General features: G+C 40.0%; 1 protein-coding gene and 1 long non-coding RNA gene across 14 annotated transcripts in view; one reads left to right on the plus strand and one right to left on the minus strand.

The window, feature by feature from the left end:
- The window catches only part of BACH2 (BTB domain and CNC homolog 2), a 244,345-nt gene that overhangs the window by 47,805 nt on the left and 175,414 nt on the right, over positions 1 to 21,126 (minus strand). For 12 of the 13 annotated variants that reach the window (XM_061623347.1, XM_061623336.1, XM_061623337.1 and 9 more), the window contains one exon: positions 17,215 to 17,469. In XM_061623347.1, coding sequence (XP_061479331.1) covers positions 17,215 to 17,457 — 243 coding nt within the window. In that variant the 5' untranslated portion in view covers positions 17,458 to 17,469. Of the gene's footprint in view, positions 1 to 17,214; positions 17,470 to 20,682; positions 20,753 to 21,126 lie in introns of those variants that run through there. The other variant, XM_061623349.1, reaches the window with a different exon arrangement.
- LOC133383179 (uncharacterized) overlaps positions 11,675 to 21,126 on the plus strand; it is a 28,208-nt gene continuing 18,756 nt past the window's right edge. The window contains exons 1-2 of the long non-coding RNA XR_009762198.1: positions 11,675 to 11,743; positions 14,811 to 14,937. This is a non-coding gene — a long non-coding RNA (uncharacterized LOC133383179). The remainder of the gene's footprint in view (positions 11,744 to 14,810; positions 14,938 to 21,126) is intronic.

The following is a 21,126-nucleotide window of genomic DNA, read 5'->3' on the forward strand; positions in this document are numbered from 1 at the left end:
ACAGATGCACAATGGCCCTTCTGGGCTTGCTTCAGAGATGACACATTGGCCTAATGATCTTTCCTTCCTAGGTAATAGACTGCCTAATTATGATTCCTTCTTTATGCTTGCATCTTAACCTCACTTAACTGTGTTACAATAAATATGTATATGACATTATCAGACAAAAAGAAAATTACCCCTTTATTTTTCTTTTAGGCTGTGTTATCTTGTAGGGTGGTTTCCCCCCTTCTTTTGTTTCTTGAGTTAATGTTGTTACTATTTGTATTGTTCACACTTACCTGTTATACTCTAAAAAAGCAAATAAATAAATAAATAAATTAAAAAAAAACAATCTATTTTAATACTATAGTGGCATATAAAATCTGTAAATTTCATGCAAATCCACATAAACCTCAAGAGTGAATGTGTGTGTATTTTTTTAAGTGCTTAAGATCACTTTTGTAAGCACCACAAAACTTAGTTAATTTAAGTAAGGCTAATTTTAATCAGCTCTCTGTAGCATTAATTAAGTACGCGACCCTCTTGACACTCCTTATCCGCACAAAGCCCATTGAAGGCTCGCACTGGTGGAATTTTTGTTAATACTGACAGCAGCACAAAAATGTAGAGGCTTTCCGACCACCACTCTTGGTGTACCAATCAGCAGGTCTATTAATCTCAAATCATCCATTTGCTTCTTAATATATAATTGCATTGACATGCAGTGTACGTGCACCTGGATTCAAATTGAAAAAGAAAATTAAATTAAGCTATCCATTTAACCACTGCTGATGCAGCAAACATTTATGCTTTTTGATGAATGAACAAAACCAGATAAACTGAAATCACAGAAGGCCAAGGCTATTTTAGATCAAAATTGTGAGCTAATGGGAGGCAAGCCTGGTCATTTTGGGGGCTAGCAACTTGGTACGGGTTGGTGGGGGAGCAGTTATCTTATGCCGAGGTCCATTTCTTGCTTCACAGAAATTAAAATTAGTTGAAACCAGACAGGTTCTAGACAAACAAAAGACACTGCAGAACAGAGCAGCAGCAAAGAAAAAGAACCAAAAGCTATAGAGGAGCAATTTTCTTTTCCGAATACTACAAGATATTGCAAAATGAATGCAAATCCAAAGTAACATTTTTGCTCTCTACCTCATGGTTCTTCTGCCATCTACTCTAGTGTTTGTTCTGTTCATGACTTCCCTCAAATTCCTTTTGTTTGCACCTTCATGACGAACTCCAAATAGCAAATCACTGGGGGAAAATTATAATCCTTCTTGCTCGCACAAGGTCATGACAGACAGAATGCAACCTGAAGAATAAAGCAGAAGGGCACTGCAACACATTCTTGCCCTGACAACAGAGCATGAACCATCTGCTTCCAAAGCCTCATCGCAAAAGTGCAGCAGTTTCTGTAGTGGAAACCACAAATTCTTCCGCATTCCATTTGACTTTGTTTTCCCTTTACTTTCTAACAGCATCCCTCATTGGCAACATAAGTAGGTCAAATGTGGCTTTCTCCGAAGAATGCTCCTTCAATGAAGAGCTCATTGTTTCACAAGCACACTCAGGGTCAGTTCCAACACCATGGCTTGCAGTGTTTTGCCCACATGAAAAGTGGTAAAGAATATCATCAGTAGAGACTCTTCAAGTGTTTACTGTGCACCTTAGATTTCATTTTATTTGCCCCCTTCCCTACCCATTTTTTCTCTACAAGGGGTTCTCTCTAATGCTAGAAAGCTAAGACACATGGCAAGTATATTAATATTGGAGGTGAAATGCACTTATTTTTAGGTATGCCCCATTACTCTTGTTTAGAAAGATAAAACCATCACCGTTAATACTAATAACTAATACCAACACAAATTATTAATACTACTATTAATATAATAGCTGACAACAACACATACATTACTAGTAGCAATGAGTTAAGACAATTTTGAATATAATCAGGTCCTCAGAGAGTACACACACATCTCCCCTCAACTTCTTTCCAAGTTACTTTCGCTTGATGAGCCCTAATTAGCAAGATCTATAATAGTGTTACTAAACTAGCACACACACGCACACCATCATCAAAGGTTGGAGCTTGGTATAACATGTGATAAACATGGCATTGATGGACAGAATCATAGACGTGATAATAAAAAAATGTAATTCAGTTCTAAGAAATCAAACAATGCACTGCAGGTATTATTCAGCCTTATGTTTTAGGTATATCCCATTACTCTTGCACAGAATCAAACCATTGGTTCATCTAGCTCAGCAGTGTCTACAATGACTGACAGCAGCTCACGAGAGTTTCAGAGAAGAATGTACCTGGAGACACTCGGGATCCAACCTGGGACCTTCTGCATGCCAAGCATCTGCACTACCAGTGAGCTATGGCCCTTCCCCTTAATCTGAGAATCTTAAATAAACACGGGAGCCACATGGATAAAATAAACAGGAGTCTGCAGAATAGGAACTCTGTTTCCCTCATTCCCCCTTTTCTGCTTGTGCTTCCACTTTTATAACACCTACCTCATTCTTGTTATATGACATTCTATGTTATATTCTTCGTGATATTACAAAGCAAGTGGAACTCAAACACTTAAAGATCAAAAGGTTTTTTTCCAGATGAACATCCCTCTCCTGTTTTGCACACGCACACTCATGAGAGAGACATTTCTAGCTATTTGAATTAACGCTATCTATCTTCAAGGATACAATCCTATGTACTGAACAGACATTGTGTACCAGACTCTATGAACCATTTTATATGAGGTTATGTTTTCAGTTAATTGTATGTACTGTTCTTTTATATCTATACATACATATAATAAATTTGTAAGCTGTCATGCCACCAAGCAGTGGGTGCCGCAGGTGCATGGTGTTTGTGAGGCAAGTGAAGATGGCAGACCAGCAGGCGAGTGAGGCAGGCATGAGGTGAGCGAGCAAGGTGGGAGAAAGGGGCAGCCTACATGAGCTGTGGAGGAACAGTCAGGATAGCTGGGGTAGTTCCTTATCAACTGTCCTGCTCTGCTGTCACTGCCCCCCACCTCACCGACAGCCTTAGTGGTGGAAGGCAAGGAGGAGGAAAGTGGCAGGAGAGAAGGACTGTTGCTGAGATGCTGCCCCGGCCACACCACACTGATTCCGTGTTGCTCGCCTCAGCTGGCCACCTCCCTCCTCTTCGCAGGAGAAGGTCTAAAGGGGAGGAAGAAGCTTAGTGACCTGTTTGGGGGCGAGAAGGTGACCTGTTTGGAAATGTGCATGTGTGCGTGTGTTTGGGAGTCGCAGGGGATGGGGGAGTCCGTCAGCCCGTTCTTCCATGTGTGTGTGTGTGTTTAGGAGTCCTTGATTGACAAGTAGAGTGAGTGGGGGAGAGAGCCCTCCTGGTGATCTAAACTTTTTTTTTTAAAGATATCCTCCTCTCCACATTATGGGCTAACACTTTCACAGGAGAATAGCTTCCCAGCAGGAGTAAATAACTACAGGAGTGCTGGAGAGAGTAAACACAATCTACAAACGATAGAGGTGTGTGTGTTTGCATGCATACACACTCGCTTGCTTGTATAAAGCAATGCCTTTTCAATAGGAGCACTTCCAGTGGCAATGTTATTTGGTAGGTCTAGTCACAGCTGTGCAGCTGTACCAGAAGCAGCACAGCATCTTGCAAGGTCCACATTTGCACAATGAACTTAATACAGTCTAGAAGTGAGACCCAGAGTTTCATCTCCATTTCCATCTGAAAGGAAGTTGGTATACCACAAATTATAATGTATGTTTATTCATAAATGCTATATGTATTGAAAAGGAAGGAGAAACAGATGATGATGCCACTACTCCCCTGGTGATGTTTTATTTTGATAAGGCTAGAAACATCCCAGATGTTTTGATTCTGCTGTCTAAAAATTTCAGGGACGGGTGGGAACAATCATGTATACCTCAGGTTGGCGCCTAGGAATCCAAAATATTTATTTATTTAATATATTTCTCTCCCACCCTTCTATCCCACAATGGGCACTCAGAGTGGCTCACAATGCAGTCATACACAATAAATAAAACACAATAGAACATTAAAATAGATACAAATACATAAAATACAGTTAACGATTCAAGAGGAGGGATGTTAAAAGGGGTCTAAAGAGGTAAAACTAGAAAGTAGGGGGGGAATAAAATCAGTTTCAGGCTATACCTTCAGTCCCTCCCAAAGGCTCTCCAGAACAAGACTGTTTTCAGAAGTCTTTGAAACACCATCAGGGAGGGAACAGAGCGGGCTTCTTGGGGAAGGGTATTCCATAGCCTTGCCATGGCTGAAAAGACCCTCTCTCGCATGCCTGTCAGTCTAACATCTTTCTTTCCAGGTATGCAGAGGAGACCAGAACTAGTTGATCTCAATTCACAGGCAGGTCCATATGGGTGTACGTGATCCCTCAGGTACATTGGTCCAAGGCTGTTTGGGGCTTTAAAGGTCAAAACCAGCACTTTTCTACTCCTGTCTCTTTCAGTTTTGCCTAGACAGTTGACGTCTTTCTCCTCTGGTCTGCCCCTGAATACTTCTAAAATAGAAAGCAACTGCCCTATGTAAAAAATATTATAGTATGCATTTGAAAATAAAAATCTTTCAAAATAAGGGTCAAGCTAGATGGGATACTGGGAGGTCTTGATTTTTAAGCTTAAAATCACTGAGGGGAGAGGGAAATGGGGGGAAGAAATTGAGTCAGCACCATGGTGCTGTGGGAGGAGAGGTTTAACCCTTTACCCCTGCAAGGTTGTCCTGGTTTAAATCCCCCTCCCCCCACACCAACCAGCTATTTGCAGCATGAGAGAAAACATGTAGGCACACCTTACAGGTTTGGGGAGGTTCAGTCTATAGAAGTCTATAGAAGTCATGCTTGAGGTAACGCATACATTTCTATATGGATGAAATATGCGTATATTGGGCTAGTTCTTTTGCCAGTACATAAGGCAGATGAAATTTCAGTAGGAACATAGGCAGCTGGGGGTGTGATAACAGGTGAATTGTCTGCCTGGCATGAAGGTTGCAGATATCACTCATCATCTAGATTGCGGATGCCATCCTGTCATCTGATTGAGATGCTGATATCATGTTTTAATACACATCTATGGTATGACCGCATTTGAAATACTGTGTATAATTCTGGTCGTCTCATCTCAAAAAGGATATTGTAGAGTTGGAAAAGGCTCAGAAAATAGAAACCAAAATAATCGAGGGGATGGAGCAACTCCCCTATGAAGACAAATTACAGCATTTGGGGCTTTTTAGTTTAGAGAAAAGGCGAATAAGAGGCAACATGATAAAAGTGTAAAAAAATTACACATGGTATGGAGAAAGTGGATAGAGAAACATTTTCCCCTCTCTCACAAGACAGGAACATCCAATGATGCTGAATGCTGGAAGATTCAGGGAAGACAAAAGAAAGTATTTCTTCACACAGCACATAGTTAAACAATGGAATTTGTTCCTACAAGAGGCAGTGATAGTCACCAACCTGAATGGCTTTAAAGGAGGTTTAGGCAAATTCACAGAGGATAACGCTATCAGTGGCTACTAACCCAGATGGATATGTTGTTGGAAGCAGCATGCATCTGAATATCAGTTGCTGGAAACTGGAAAATGCAGTTGCATTCAGGTCCTGCTAGTGGGCTTCTCACAGACATCTGGTTGGTCACTGTGAAAACAGGATGCTAGACTAGATGTGCCACTGGTCTGATCTAGCAGGCTCTTCTTAAGTTCTTAAGTCTCCTTGAATGAATTTCTAAAAGAAAACTATCCCCTATGGAAAGCAGAACAGGGGAGGCAACAGCAAGCATGAGGAATCACTGGAGAAAACCTGGAGTTCATTTTAAATCAGTGCAACATGTAGAAATGCTGTCCTACAAATAGGATTATTTAATTTAAAACCTTAGATCTGCCTGGCTCCATTACTTCAAAAGGAGTCTGTCATGTATCGACTTCATTATAAATCAGAGTTGTATTACAATCTGTGCTAGGTGACATCACTGTTTAGACACAAAGCAGTAGCAGCAAAAATAAAATAAATAAATATTAAAAAATTACACAGCAGTCAATAAATAGAGCAAAGTCACTGCATTGCTCTGAAAGGCAAAGAGTCAACTCGCTAAATGAGGATCCAAGCTGTCCTGCACTAAGACTGTAACCAATAAATAAAAGACCTCTGGGAAAAGTGCTGAGCGTACGCAGGATCTATTTTCAGCTTGCATCAGCAGCTGCTACCCCCTGGGATCACATCTTTTCGCATACCCCAACCATATGTAATCACTCGAGTGCTGCAACCAGTAAGATAATGAAAGAGCGCAGCATAAATCTACACTTGAGTGGAATGCTAAATGAGAAAAATAATACAAAAAGGGGGGAAATAAACCACATTTTCAAGTCATTAGGAAGAAAGACTTTGACATATGAAGTGTTGCAGCCATTAATAGCACTTATCATATAGAGTGGAGACAAAGAGACAAATTAATCAAACTGACAGAACTGGGACATTTTATGCTAATGTGGGCTCCTGGGTTTTCGTTTATATTCCTGTGTGCCTGGAAAACCGATACCATTACAGGGCAGGAAATTGCATGAACAACATGCAACAGATCATAAAAATTCACGTGGCTCAGGAACACCGCCAAAAGCGCTGTAAAAACAAGACTAGGGACCCCTACAGAGGAAGTACCTACAGCTAATGAATGCAAATAAGTACAGGAATACTTCTTATTCATGCATAACAATGAGATACTGGCTTTGTCTCCACAGTCACCACCATTGTAAGCAAAAATGAAGATTAGGGACCTGCTGGCCAAATCAGATAACATGATATACAGAGAGAAGAAAAGACCACTTCCTACTTACTTCAGTGGTCACATTGCTTTTACATTCTTGTACTTTTTTCTTCCTTTTTTAAAAATCTAGCATAGTGCAACAAACAAAATACAGACATCCACAACAAAGTGCATCACTGAAGAATTAATTTTAATGCAAAGGATTTTAAATTTGATCCCTGGCACTTCCAGTGGCATTCTGAAGAGGAAAATGGTGGCCACTGGTTTGGGATGGGGAAAAAAATCAATTCTGGTTGCATTCAAAGGCAAACATCTAATTTGCACTTTCCAAAGCAACAGAATCATAACACAGCACTCCTTTGAAATTCACCCTTCTCTGAATTTTGCAAAGCAGTTCTCCAGGCAAGTGAAGTGAATAAAATGCATCTACTGGGGTTATGAGTCCATAAAAATGCATACGTTAGTGAAAATAACATACAAATGCATTATGCTAGAGAAAACTGCTTTGCAAAAATATGTGTATTAGGCAAAATTGCAAACAAACATGCTTATGAGAAGAAATTCACACTAAAAGGTTGGTAATTTTCATGAGGACTTTAAAAAAACAACTAGAAACTGGTGTGGAAATGTGGAGATCTGAAGACTGCAAACATGGGAAATCAAAACTGACAGACTCACCCATTCCTGCCCATGGCTGTGTCTGCTACTGAACAGGCAGTAACAAAATTATTATTTCTCTATTTAAAAATAGAGTGCTACCAGCGCTTGTGCCACACTAAGTGCCCTCCTTGTCAAAATCATTCAAAAACTTTACCCTGTCCCTGAAATTGTTCCTTCCCCAAATTGCCAAAAATGTGATTTCAGCTACTTTAGTCTAGCTTTAATTTAAACATTCTATTAGTAGCAGAAATGTCCCTGAAACTGTATCTGCTTGGTGGTGGGGATTCCATGGTGCACTTAGAATGTTTAACAGCACAATTCAGTGGAAGTTTACTCAGATGTCAATCTCATGGTGCTCAGTAGAGCAGATTCCCAGGTTAGCATGCAGGATTACAGCTGAATCTCCTTCTCACATAGATCTGTTGCATCACATGTAAAGGAACTGCCTCCTAATTATAGGGACATGTGGTGCTGTTGCAGGTGCTTTCCATCTGTAGACCTGCATAGGATTAGGAGCTTCCACCATGTGGATGTGATTTTCAGCCATGGCCATATCATTAACAAAACACCTGAACCTGGCCAAACTTTCAGATGCAATTCACATGCTTACCAAGCAACAATCCAATTCCCATCCAGCTAGTGTAACCTATGTGCTCTGCATGGGAGCTCTATGTGCAGATTTTTTCCCTCCCCAACCAAGTTGAGCCCCTTTGTATAGCCTAATCTCACATTATATGTTAAGTGCATGATGGAAGGCAGGGTATGCACCTACTACCCGTACTACAGGACTTGGGTTGCCAATTGGCAAGAGTATGAACTGGGAGTGCTGTAAACTAGCAACATTCATCCATAGTGAAAATATGGCAGTTTCATGGCTCATCATGAAGGTCTTTCTGATCATACAATTTCAGAGGATTCCATCACTGTTTTAAAATCCAAGCACTACTGGTTGAATTCACAACTTACAGAAATGGTAAAATGCAATGATAGGAATGAGGGCAAAACAACATGTTTGATAAAAAATATTGGAAATGGTAGCCCAATGCCTCTTTTTGTGCAAGAAAAGCAGCTTTGGGAGGGTTCAACAGAGAGGAGTGCTTAACTGTCTCCTTGTCCACTCCTTCTCTGCTTGAAATTGTACACTCAGCAGGGTTTCAAAAGCCTTCTTGCAAGCACACAAATTACTACTACTACTACTACATTTACTAGGGTTGCCAGGTTCCTGGCCTGAGACTGCTCCTGTATCTTTAGGAGAAGAGAAAGTCAGCCAAGTGCAGGTGTTCTTGCAACCCTGTAATGGGAAAAACCACAAGGTGGAATTCTCCCTTCCCCCTCCACAACTTTTAAAGATACAGAAGACCTCTTGGAGACCGGGCCTGACAACCTGACATGTTTACACAGTAGCTCTGCTCAGCAACCTAACCAATGACTTCTGCACCAGTTGCAGCTTCCAGACCAACCTTAAGGGTGGCCTCAATAAAGCACATTATATAGTCCAGTGTTGAGGTTACCAGTGCATAAGTTACTTTTGTCAGGCTTATAAACGACTGTAGTTGGTGCACCAGCTGAAACTGGGAAAAGGCACCCCCAACCACTGTGGCCACTGGGGCATACAGTGACAGTGCTGGATCAAACAGCACACCCAGGCTATGTATCTCTTCTTTCTGGGGGAGTGCAACCTTACCTAGGACAGTCAAATTGCCCATTTCCCAGGCCTGGAATCCACAAGGCTTCTGTCCTGATGAGATTGAGCTTCAGTTTATTGGCCCTCATTCAGCCCACCACAAAACAGGCCTAGGTTTTGCATGGCCATATGTAACACAAGAAAGAAAGCTGAGTGTTCCCAGTGATACCATGCTCTAACTCCCCTAATGACCACTCCCAATGTAGATGTTCAATAGCACTGGAAGTTATATAGTACCTTGCAGCACCCCACAACATAACTGCCTGGAGCAAAGCTGTGGTCACCCAATGTCACTCTCTGAAATAGCTCTGCATGTAGAAGAGAAACCATGCAGTGCCTCCCACTCCCATCAAGCTGGTCCTTTAAGATAACATAGTTGAGGTTATCAAAAGCTGCTGAGAGATCAAGCAAAAGCAATAGGATCATGCTCCTCTCCGCCAGGTCCTTCTTCCAGTCAAGGTCATCCACCCATCAGGGCGATCAAGGCCAATTTAGTCATGTAACCAGGCCTTTTTAACATAATTTGGTTCTCCGTTTGCCCTTCACACAGAACATCAGTGGGTTTCACCCATAGTTTCACAATGTCTGTTTCAATAGGGCATTTAGACATTCACTTAAAAAACCCCAACAATGCAGGATCAGAAATGACCACCAGAGGGAGGGAAAGGAATGGCTTACAAGGCTTGCAGTTTTCAAACTATAAAGAAAAAAGGGGAAATACACTGTATGCTAGAGAGCAGAATCATTGTGCTTTGTGAATAAGTATCATAGGGTACATTTATACCAAATAGCATAAACTTCACACCAGAAGTAACAAACTTCGTTTTGTTTGGGTGCAGGTCCAAAGTAAACTGAAATAGTTACTATCCACAGTCTTGTCAGTGCATAAAAGATGCAATTCAAGCTGCTTCAAAAGTAGCTGTAAATACGCCTTTAAGTCAATTGCAATGGGCCACCAAAGGTGATTTGGGTCATTCTGTGCAAGTACACAGATGAACTATCTTTTAAGCTTTTTTTTTTAAAGCCTCTCTTCCAACTATAAGAAAGAGGTATATAATTGTGGCAATGACAATGCACAAATAAATCTAGTTGGCTTGTGGCATAATAGCCATCCTGAAAGTAGTTACTTGTAAAGCAATGTAACATGAGGTGCCATACCAGGAATATAAAATACTTTCCCTTTTTTTAAATAAAAGTTGGTTCTGAACTTTTTTTATATTTGGGCACTTCCAATAATATTTAATTCACTAAAACATACAGAGTGGAGCTCTGTTGTATTTGCCAACATTAATTAAACATTTCAAAACTCATAACTGGGTCACTACAATTGATTTTGGATGGTTTAGAAAATATATTTCCTTTAAAGGTATGTATTATGTAACTTCAGCTCAATCAAAAACATAAAAATATAAATGGTTTAAGATACAAATATTGAAATTACCCATTTCAGGAATATTTGTACCTCTACTGCTTGTCAAAAATATTAAAAAAGAAATTACACGTGAACTGTAATTGTAATCGTGGAATACTCTGAGATGGCCAGCCAAGAAGCTGTAGCAGAGTACTTTTAGACCAATGGATATAATCTATATAATTTGGGGAAACAGAATGGATCCTCTCTCCTGATGCAGACTCCTGCTACTAGGATTATCAAAATACACTTAGAAGATATACTGCCAAAGTTCAAACTATTTGGCATGCAGGCAGCCAGCTAAAGGCGCAATCTTTCCATACAACTATTTCACAGAAGACAGAGAATCCCTTGCAAAGTGCTCTGGATGTGAAACGATTATAATATTGGTAGCGATCCGAGCATAATTAAATATAAATGTTCACAGAGCCTAGCATTATCATTTTAGCCCAAGGAACTGATGGGTGCAAACTACTATGCTCCAAAAGTAAAGGTGGGAGATGACTGAAGGCTGGAATGCAGGCTAGGTTAGAATCTGCCAAATCAGTAGTAGAAATAATGTGTATGGAGGACACCCATTAATAGTTGCTGATTAATAGACATTTGAAAAAATACTATTCTATAAAAATATCAGGGAAGAGACCATCACCCAGTGGAAGAGCACATGCTTTGCATGCAGAAGGTCCCAGATTCAGTCCCTAGCACCTTCAGGTAAAAGGATCAAATACCAAGTAAAGTGAAAGACCCCTATAGAGAACCTGGGAAGTCACTGACAATGAACAAAGATAATACTGGGCTAGAAAGAGAAATCTGAGGTCTGACCTGATATAAAGACAGCTTCCTATGTTCTTTTTTATTCTTATTGCTAAAAAAAGATCTTTAACTAGGGTAGGAATTACCTACATAATGCCTCATGTTCAATGCCTCCCTGCCTCCTTGCAATGCCAGTCTCCTTTTTGTACAATTTGAAATCAGGATGTCTTATGCACACAGCTCTGTGCCTTTAACCTAGTTGGCAGAAATTCAGTAGTTTTCCCTATCACTGCATGTCCATATGCTGGCTTCTATTTATTTTCCCTTCCCCACACCTCTGTCTGTGTGTGCTTCTCTGTATATTTTGTTTCTCTTGGATATCACTGCACAATGCTGCATATTCATAACCTGAATTATCTTGTTGATGAAGCATGGAACAAGAACAAAAGGTGGGTGGCTTTGAAATTTGGGAAAGATTTACTTTGATTACAGTTTGCTACCATCCACTTGGTATTGGTTTGCTGTTTATTTTAAGGCTTGGCATTTAAAGATGACAGTAACGCTGGATCAGACCAGAGTTGTGCTGGATCAGACCAAAAGGTCCATCAAGTCCAGCATCCCACTTTCCATGGTGCCCAACTGGACGCCATTAGAAATTCCACAAGCAGAGCATGAAGGCAGCAGATCTTTCCTTCTGCTGTTCCCCAGCAACTGCTATTCAGAGGTATAATGCCTCTTAATCTGGAGGTTCGGCATAGCCATGACAACTAACATCCTCTTTGAATTTGCTTAACACCCTTTCAATGCCATCTAAGGGAGCGGCCATCACTGTATTTTATGGCAGAAAATTCCACAAATAAGTCCTTTTGGGGGAAGGGGATGCTCACTTTTGTCTGTCTTGAATCTACTGCTAATTAATTTCATTAGATAACTGTGAGTTCATCTTACGAAAGGAGAAAATACTCTACCTACTTTCTCCGTATCATACATAATTGTATAAACCTCTATCAAGTCCCATTCACTCCTCTCTCCCTTGCCTTTCCCCCCTAAATTAGAAAGTCTTTCCCAGCAGGTAGCCATCTTTAGCCCCCAATTATTATTTCGTTAAGTCACTGGCTGTTTCAATATGTTTATTTATTTGTTTGTCTTGTAATCTATGCTGAATTCCTGCCTGGTATGCTGCTCTAAAATGCATTGTGAATTTGTCCATTAAAAAAATGGCATTCCAACTTCAAATATTCTTTGTTTTTGTTTTTCAAAATCAGATAACTGCGGGCACCACATGTGTTGCATCTGATGAGTACTTTGTCAAAGTATTATGCATAACACAAACAGAGAAGATAGACATACATAACGGAACACTGTCAATTTTCTAAAAGAACAAAGATTACAACAAAGAACAAAAAGTCATATTCTCTCAGAGCCAGCATAACAATGCAGTAGTAATTGACCTCCTGCATTCTGCCTTTGATTTTTCTCCGGCACCCAATCATCTTCTGCTGGCTAATACACAACATTTCCCCCCCTCCCACAGGCCAGTAGGCTGGTGTGAATGGCTAACAGCTGCAAGGATTTCTCATTGCTGCCACTTAAGGAACACAGTCACGCTGGATGCCTGACTTCATCCCACCCATGGTGCTGAATGGATGAGCTTTCTAAACACACTTGGCTTTTGCCAACCTAGAAGCCTGAGTTCATCTTTCTGCCTGGAAATTCTACATGTAAAATATTCAGCATCCTAAGGCATTTTATATACTCACATCTATAAGACAATGTATGAGATAATGCAGGACTGTAGCTGCTACAGAAAAATGTTATGTTTCATAGCGGATCCCAGATAAATACTTGAAGCGATGGTAAAGTGTAAAGATGGCATATAATGCACTCAGTCTGCATTTAACAAAATTTAGAAAAGGCAACAAAGATACTAGAGACATTATGATGGAAGGAAAAAAGTACACCATTCCTATAATGTTACAATGCCTGTAGTTTCCATTACCTTATATGACATCAGTGTTTGACAAGAGTTCTAGATACAGGCAGCGATTCTAACCACAGACCCCAGCATGTAGTCCCATGGAAAGCTTCCTTAGATGAACCATTGTTTGTTAACTGGTGTTTGCATGACCATTTTAGAGAATGGGTTTAAACTCCTTCAGTTAAAATCTCAAGTTGTCAGGAGCAGGAAAAAAAATATCAGTGCTTTCCTTCCACTCAGCTTTCACCTTCAGATATGACTAATGTGGCTTTGCTTTAATTGGCAAAGAAGAGCAGGCAGCCCTATGAATCAGACGCTATTCTAAACAGTACTGGATATTTCTAAAGTAGAAGTACCACTACACCATGAATGACTCAATCATTTTCCTGAGAATTATTACTTGCAGCAATGAAGCAATGTTAATTGGATAATAGCCCTTCTGCCAGCTAATATTGGCATGACCTACAATACCCTTGGCTGACAGCCCTGTATGTCTCTCTATCACACTTCTTTTTTTTGTAATCTAGAAGGGAAGTGGGAACCATTAAAAATATATTCCCAAGTGCTATTTAACTTCTTATCATGAATTAAAAGCTTAATTAAATGCCTTGTGAAAAAGAAGGAAGACTGATTTCTATGATTAAATAAAGTAAAAAACAGGAATAGGGAACCAAACCAACTCTATCATATTAACCTGTTTCTTAGGAAATAATGTTTTTGGTTTGAATTTTAACAAGAGACATTGTTAAAAGTGCACATAGAAAAGGATCCCTCCTGCTGGTCTCATGAAGCCCAAGTGCTCCCCACCCCACCCCCCAAGGATGAATGGAACTAAGTAATGGACAAATAAGTCCAAACGTACCTTGTGACCAAATATATCCAAGATTAATTAATCATGTGCTTTTACGACAGCATTAGGGTGCAATCCTACACAAACATAACTGGGAGTAAGTTCCACTGAAATCAGTGGACCTTGTTTCTGAAAAGACATCCCTAGGATTGCACTGGTAGTGTTCTATGTGCAAAGTCTAACAATGGTCCACTAAAACCAGCAGTGCAGGTCCTTAGGGATGAAAATGGACAACATTTTCTTATTGTCTTTATTCTGATCAGACCAGCACTATCAACATGACTTCACTACTGCATTAGCAATAACAGTAATATTCTAACCACCAATGGTACTTTCCCTATGAACTCTATGTACTTCTATATACATTATCTAAGAACATAAGAACATAAGAAGAGCCTGCTGGATCAGGCCAGTGGCCCATCTAGTCCAGCATCCTGTTCTCACAGTGGCCAACCAGGTGCCAGGATCTGAGCAATCCTCACAGGAATCCTGAAAGCCAGTCCAGTATTATTTATATTGTCTGCATTAATGATTATGAGATTACCTAAGGTCACTGATTCAGTTAATGACTGAGCTATGAACTGGAAACCTGCTATCACGGCTCATGCTCTTAACTGCTATGATACATATGCCAGTTAAAATAAGTATTTATTTATTTAAATTTATATCTCACCCTTCCTCCCAAAAGGAGTGCAAGGCGACTGGGAAAATTATCCACGTAAAAGGCTTGTTGGAAGAGGAAGGTCTTCAGCATGTGCCATAAAGACAACAGAGATGGCGCTTGTCTAATATTTAAGGAAAGGTAATTCCAAAAGGTAGGTGCCACAACACTAACGGTCTGATTCTTATATTGTGCAGAATGAACCTCCTAATAAAAAGGTATCTGCAGGAGGCCCTCACAAACCATAGTGGTTGACTAGATATAGAAGGAGTGAGATGATCTTTCAGGTATCCTGTTCCCAAGCTGTATATAGCTTTATACACCAAAACCAGCACCTTGAACTTAGCCCAGTAGCCAATAGGCAGCCAGTGTAAAACCCATATAAATTGATTTAAATTGATTTTTTGTTTTTTGAAAAATAGTGCTCATAAATTATACAGGTTTAAAATAAATCAGAAAAAAATCAAACCAGATTTGTTTGATTAATGAAAACATGGACCCCATTTCTATGTTCAATGCATGGCTTGCACAAGAATTCCTTTGTTAAGTGTATTAACTAATCTTCTGGATGACCATAGTGGCTATGTAGGCCCTCTGCAAGCAAGTGATGAAAGATCATAAGAGACCTGAACTACAATTCTTTATTAAGAAAACATATGTAAAAGTCTTTGTAAGGAGCCTTTTTCAGATAAATCCAATAACTGCACCTACGATTTCTGAGAGTGGTTATCGAAGCATGAAATAATACACAACAGAAGTGTAGTATGTATGAAACAGGAGCAGCCAACGTGGTGCCCCCCCAGATGTTGCTGGACTCCAACTTCCATCATCCCTGACCATTGGTCATACTGGCTGGAGCTGATAAGAGTTGTAGTCCAACACCTGGAAGGCACTACATTAGCTACCCTTGGTATGAAGAATACTTGCTTGTTTCTGTGGCCTTGGAGTTTTATTACATTTAATTATTCTTCATTTACATAGTTTACTCCAACTGCAATATTTTAGTTTCAAAAGAAGAATTTCTTAAGGATAGGGTTCATAGAAGACAAAGCTGGAAGGGAGCATTATGTTTGTGGGACAGGAAACAGAAGGCACTTGTGATGAAGAAGTGAAGGAGGCTGAACAACATGCCCATGCTCCAAGCCCCAACTACTAGAAGTCCCACCAAAATACTTTTCATTTCTGAGTCTTCAAGCAGCTATGGCCAATGTAGGGCAATTTCTCAAGTCAGGGCTGATACAAGACCTTGCTACTTGAGGTGGAAGAGGGCACTGCTACCACCTTCTCCTCCTTAATCCCTGTTGTTTGCTCCTCCTCTTCCACTACCCCACGCCTTACTTTTTAAGAGTTTTGGTCATTTAACATAATGCAAGCACTGATAGTTTCTCCACCACCCTGTCCTCTTTGCCTTCTTCTGTGGAAGGGGTCCTTCCTCACAGCAAGGCATTCTGGGGGGAAGTGGAATAGGAGAATGCCTATGCTACTGCTCCTTTTCCATGGCAGCTAGACATTTGCTTTTAATTTTTAAACTTTTAACTATATTTTAAAAGTTTATTTATGTATTTATTTATTAAATTTATATTCCACCCTTCCTTCCAGAAGGAGTCCAGGGTGACAAAGACACGATTTAAAAAACAAAAACAAAAGACTTTACAACATATTAAAACAAAAGCTCTTAAAATATATATATTGTAACAAAACATTTAAAAGCAATTCCAACACTGATGCAGTTACTTTAGTAACTTTAAACTCTTTAACTATTTTTTTAAAGAATTTATTGTTGCAGCAGCAAAGGTACAGGCACTCTTCTAGGCCACTTCATGAAGAATGCCTTATTCTGAGAACAAACCCCTTTCTCAGAGCAAGGAATGGGGATGGTGTGAGTGCTATGAATCCATGATAAGGTGGGTCAGCAGACGGGCAAGCAAGTGCGGCCTGGAGCCACTAAGCCACACCCTACTCCTGCCACCTCAGACAACTCAGCTCAGTTTGTCTCATGGAAGCACCTTTCTCAGGTTACAATATCATACAGATGGCTACTTGTTTAACGTGAGATTGTGCTGCACAGTCATTTTTTTCTGGTCTAATGCAAACATTGGAAAAGCAGAAGTGTGCTGAAGTGCATTTATTGGTCCAAAGAAGATTCCTGTGTCACTGTTTCACGTTATAAAATGCACACTTAAGCGATTGTAAGATTAGACAGAATTTGCGTGCTGCTCTGAGGACCAGAAATATTTTTCAAACTTCTAGAAATCACTTGATTGTATAAGGTGCTTATAGCGTAGCGAAATTATGGTGGGTTTGATGTATTGGGTTCTATATATCTTATATAGTAAGGTTCTTTTGAGACATTAAAAAAAGCTAACATATACAACACACTGAAAGGTTTGTAGGTTTTTTTAAGTGACAGAGGAATAATGACATACTGTACCTCCTCTGGCAAGCTGACCACCAGGTCATTTTCTGTTTGCCCGACCAACACCTGCAAGAAGTATTCGCTGCACGCAGCCAGCACAGCCCGGTGGGCTCGGAATTCTTTCCCCTCCACAATCAAAGTCACATCACAGAGAATATCCTGTTTCCGCTGGTCATTGAGGCACAGGAGGATATTGGTACAATGGACTGTTGACTCATACACATACATGGGGGATTCAGTCTTTTCATCCACAGACATTCCGTTCACACCCTAAAATAGAAACAACAAACAATAAGGAAAGAGAGATATTGCTGGAGAGATTTATCAAAGTGCTTGCAAAGAAAGGAAGATTACATCATGATTTCTGTGTCCTGCATGGGTTACGCCAGCTCGCTGTAGAACTGCTGATCAGCATTTTGATTCTTAGCTGGAACAAAGAGCTCAAGATATTTATGAAATATATCTCTGAAAAGACAATTGCATTATCAGCTTTTATTCTATCCATTTAGTTGGCTCTTTCTTCCCCACAATATTGAATGCGGAATATGGAATATTTTTTTAAAAAATGTTGAAGGCCATCAATCAACACAGTTTTAATAGATGTGAGTCTCCTGGGAAGAGGTGGGGAGAGAAAGGCAGTACAATAAAAACATTTGTGAGCATCTTTTGGCAGAGACAAACTATTAAGCCCAATAGCCCTTTTATTTTAGAACCATGGTGCCAAATTGGAGCTTCTTGGCACAATTTAGAATGAGTTACCATGGCCCAACATTCCATAGGAATCTGTGTGTGAAATCCCCATTGCATGTACCACAGACTAATAATCCACAATGAAAAGACATGGCGCAGCAGGGCTCACTCTGCATGTGTACTAGGTCTGTTGGATCAGGGATGTATCTTCAGAACAGAACGCATAATCACAACCTTAGGAACACAGGATGGTGCTGTACACCAAATCATACTGTTGGTCAATCTAGCCCAATATTGTCTACAGACTGGCAGTGGCTCTCCAGAGTCTCAGGTAGGAGTCTTTTCCAGCTGTATTGGAGATGCCAGGGTTTGAATCTGGGATCTTCTGCATACAAAGCTTGTGCTCTAAACATTTAGATGATATGAGTGCATTTCACACCTCAATATACTGGCTTGGAAACAGAAGTCCTGCTAGTTCTGTTACCATACTCTTAATAATAGCTCGCATTTAAATTAAACTTGTCCTAGTGTCCAAAGCATTCTAAATAATATTTTCAAGAGCCATTATGGGTAGGGCCAGTATTATTAACTGAATGGGGCTAATGGGGGAGCAGGGCTTGAAGGGTAAAGGCTTGACACCTAGTGAGTTCATAGCTGAGATGTGATTTGAACTAGGAACTTCCTGGTTCACAGAAAACACTCAGAGACTACAATCCTATATATGCTTATCTGGAAGTAAGTCTCAATGAACTCTGTGTAACTTACTTCTGAGTAGGTGTGTAAAGGAATATGTTCTACAAGTGTTCTGATGTTACTCTTGTACAGGCACTTTTGTGAAGAGCTATTCACAGTGACCTCTGTGTGATGGGCAGAAGTTTTGTTCCTCACCTGAAAGGTGCTTTACTTGCTTCAATAGAAGTGAGTGATAGGCACTGAATATAAAAGTGGATACCATTTTCTTCTAAGTGAGAAAGGAAAAATGAACCTATCATACTGACAGGTACTTTTAAAGAAAACACATGCTTTTAAGCAGGAAGCATACAGATGAAAAAGGGACAAGGGTGCAGCATGACAAAATATTTTAGCATCTGCCCTCACCACATAAGAGTTCCACAAACCTCTGAGAAAGAAATAAAGCAGAGGAATTAGCAAGAGATTGTAGATGGCTGTAACCCATGCACAAGAGTCAGAAAAGACACAAAGAAATAAAATACTGGTTCTATTTATTTTAAAAGGAGAGTACAAAAGATTAATACTGAGAGTAGTGTTTCATTTTGCAAACCCCAAACAAAAATGGTATTTCAATTTTACAGAAATGAAACCAACCCTGTCTGGAACAAAAGGTCTGATTGACAGAATCTAACTGGCCTAGATAGATAACAGAGAAATGGATGTTTGCACAACTTGTCTACACAGAAAGGTATCAAGTGGACATATACTGGGGAAAGTAACTTGGTCTATAATTATGCAGACTTCTGTATTTATCTTTTTATACCGATATTTTCAAGGCAGTATAAGCCATTCTTTAAAAATGTGGAGTCAGGCAGCTACAAACTATTCCCTCTCTATTTCCATTTTGATGCTTCAAGTTTTCTACTTTCAGGGCTCCTCTGAAAATATGGGACATCTAGCATGCATGAGATCAATACTAGATAGAATATTATCCTGAATATGCTGTTAAGATTTGTTCTTGCTTTCATGCTACATATAATCACCACACAGAAGTAAAAAGGTGTAATACAGAAGGGCAGTGAAAGTGATTAGCAAATTGGCAAGATGAGGAAAGATTGCAAAAGAGGATAGTTTAAGAAGAACATAAATAAGAGGTGACATCACTTCATAACACTAATGAAGGGCAAAAGAGATTAAATGAACGTCCTTTCAAAGAATGAAAAAAACATGTTTCCTTTCCTTCTCCCCTCAATCACCTTTGAAAGGGATTTTGTCTGGGAGACAAATGTAGGGAATGAGCATGTGAGTTACAGCCAAGCCCCCCACTCCACCCTAGTCCCTCTGTCAATTGTCCACATTCAGCCGTCTCTGATTCCATGCGAATTTTCAGAGGAAGAATCTATGAAGCACAGTGAAAATAAAAGAGGAAATTCCTGCCTCTCTCCTGAGCTTGTAACTCCGGAGAGGAGGCAGGGCTCATGTTTGATTTTGCGTGACACTTTAGAGGCATTCTGGGTACTTGCAGAGAGTAGCATAAAATCAAAACAAGATCCTATCTTCCCTGAGATTTGAACTCAAGTGTGAAGCAGTGTCTTGTTTAATTCCACAACATAGCCCACATCGAGATCATGAGGCCTCTACTGAGCATTATAGCGGGCTTAGGACAGGATCGTGGCAGTGACAACAATAAATAATGGTTTGACTACTAAGGCCAGCCAAAATCTGTGGACTCCTTGTTGTGGCAGAAGTTATACGATGGCTGCCTTGGCTGTAAACTCATCCAGGATTAAGGACAAAAATTGCACCATGCAAAATGGGCAGAACCAGGACCTTCTGGTGGGTCCCCTCTTAGACTGGTGCTTGAGGCTGCCATCTGTATGTCATACAGCACCCTGGAGCAACCAGTGACATAGCACTGACCTAGGAAAGTGTGGAAAATTAAAACGGTGGCTCCCATTTTGTGGTTTTAGTGTTTGGCTTGAGGTCTCCCATTCCTGATCTAAGCAAGCACACCAGTTCCTCCCTTCAGTGTTGCATAAGCTCACTACAACACACAAAATGCTGACAGCTTCATAAATGCAACAAATATGAGTTAACATTTCAAAAATATCTTCATAGTACCTTGCATGTATATTTTACAGTTCCAATAAAAATAAGGACATTAAAAAAACCCAGTAACCTTCCAAACCTTAGCCCTAGAGCGCTGAATCTAAACAGTGAAAAAACCAGGTGAAAGGGGTAATAGACACAAATCATAGCAAGTCTAATAATCCTGCAGTTACTTGCAAATCCTAGTTGCATGCAGAAGCAGTTAGGCTCCAAAATACTTAGTAACTTAATTCCTACCTTTAGAAATGATATTATAATTATGAGGTTTGAAAAAATCTTTAACCTTGCAGTTCTGTTTTATTCTTAAAAGGCAAGATTTAAACTACGGCAGGAACATCCATATAACTACAGTAACAAGGATATGAATTATAACAGCAATAATTCCTTTAGCATCAGGATATTCTCTAGTCAATTCTTCATGTACCATTCAAATGGCAAAATCCATTGACATGTTCT

This window comes from Rhineura floridana, chromosome 4 (genome assembly GCF_030035675.1).
Source record: "Rhineura floridana isolate rRhiFlo1 chromosome 4, rRhiFlo1.hap2, whole genome shotgun sequence".
NCBI classification, from domain to species: Eukaryota; Metazoa; Chordata; class Lepidosauria; order Squamata; family Rhineuridae; genus Rhineura; species Rhineura floridana.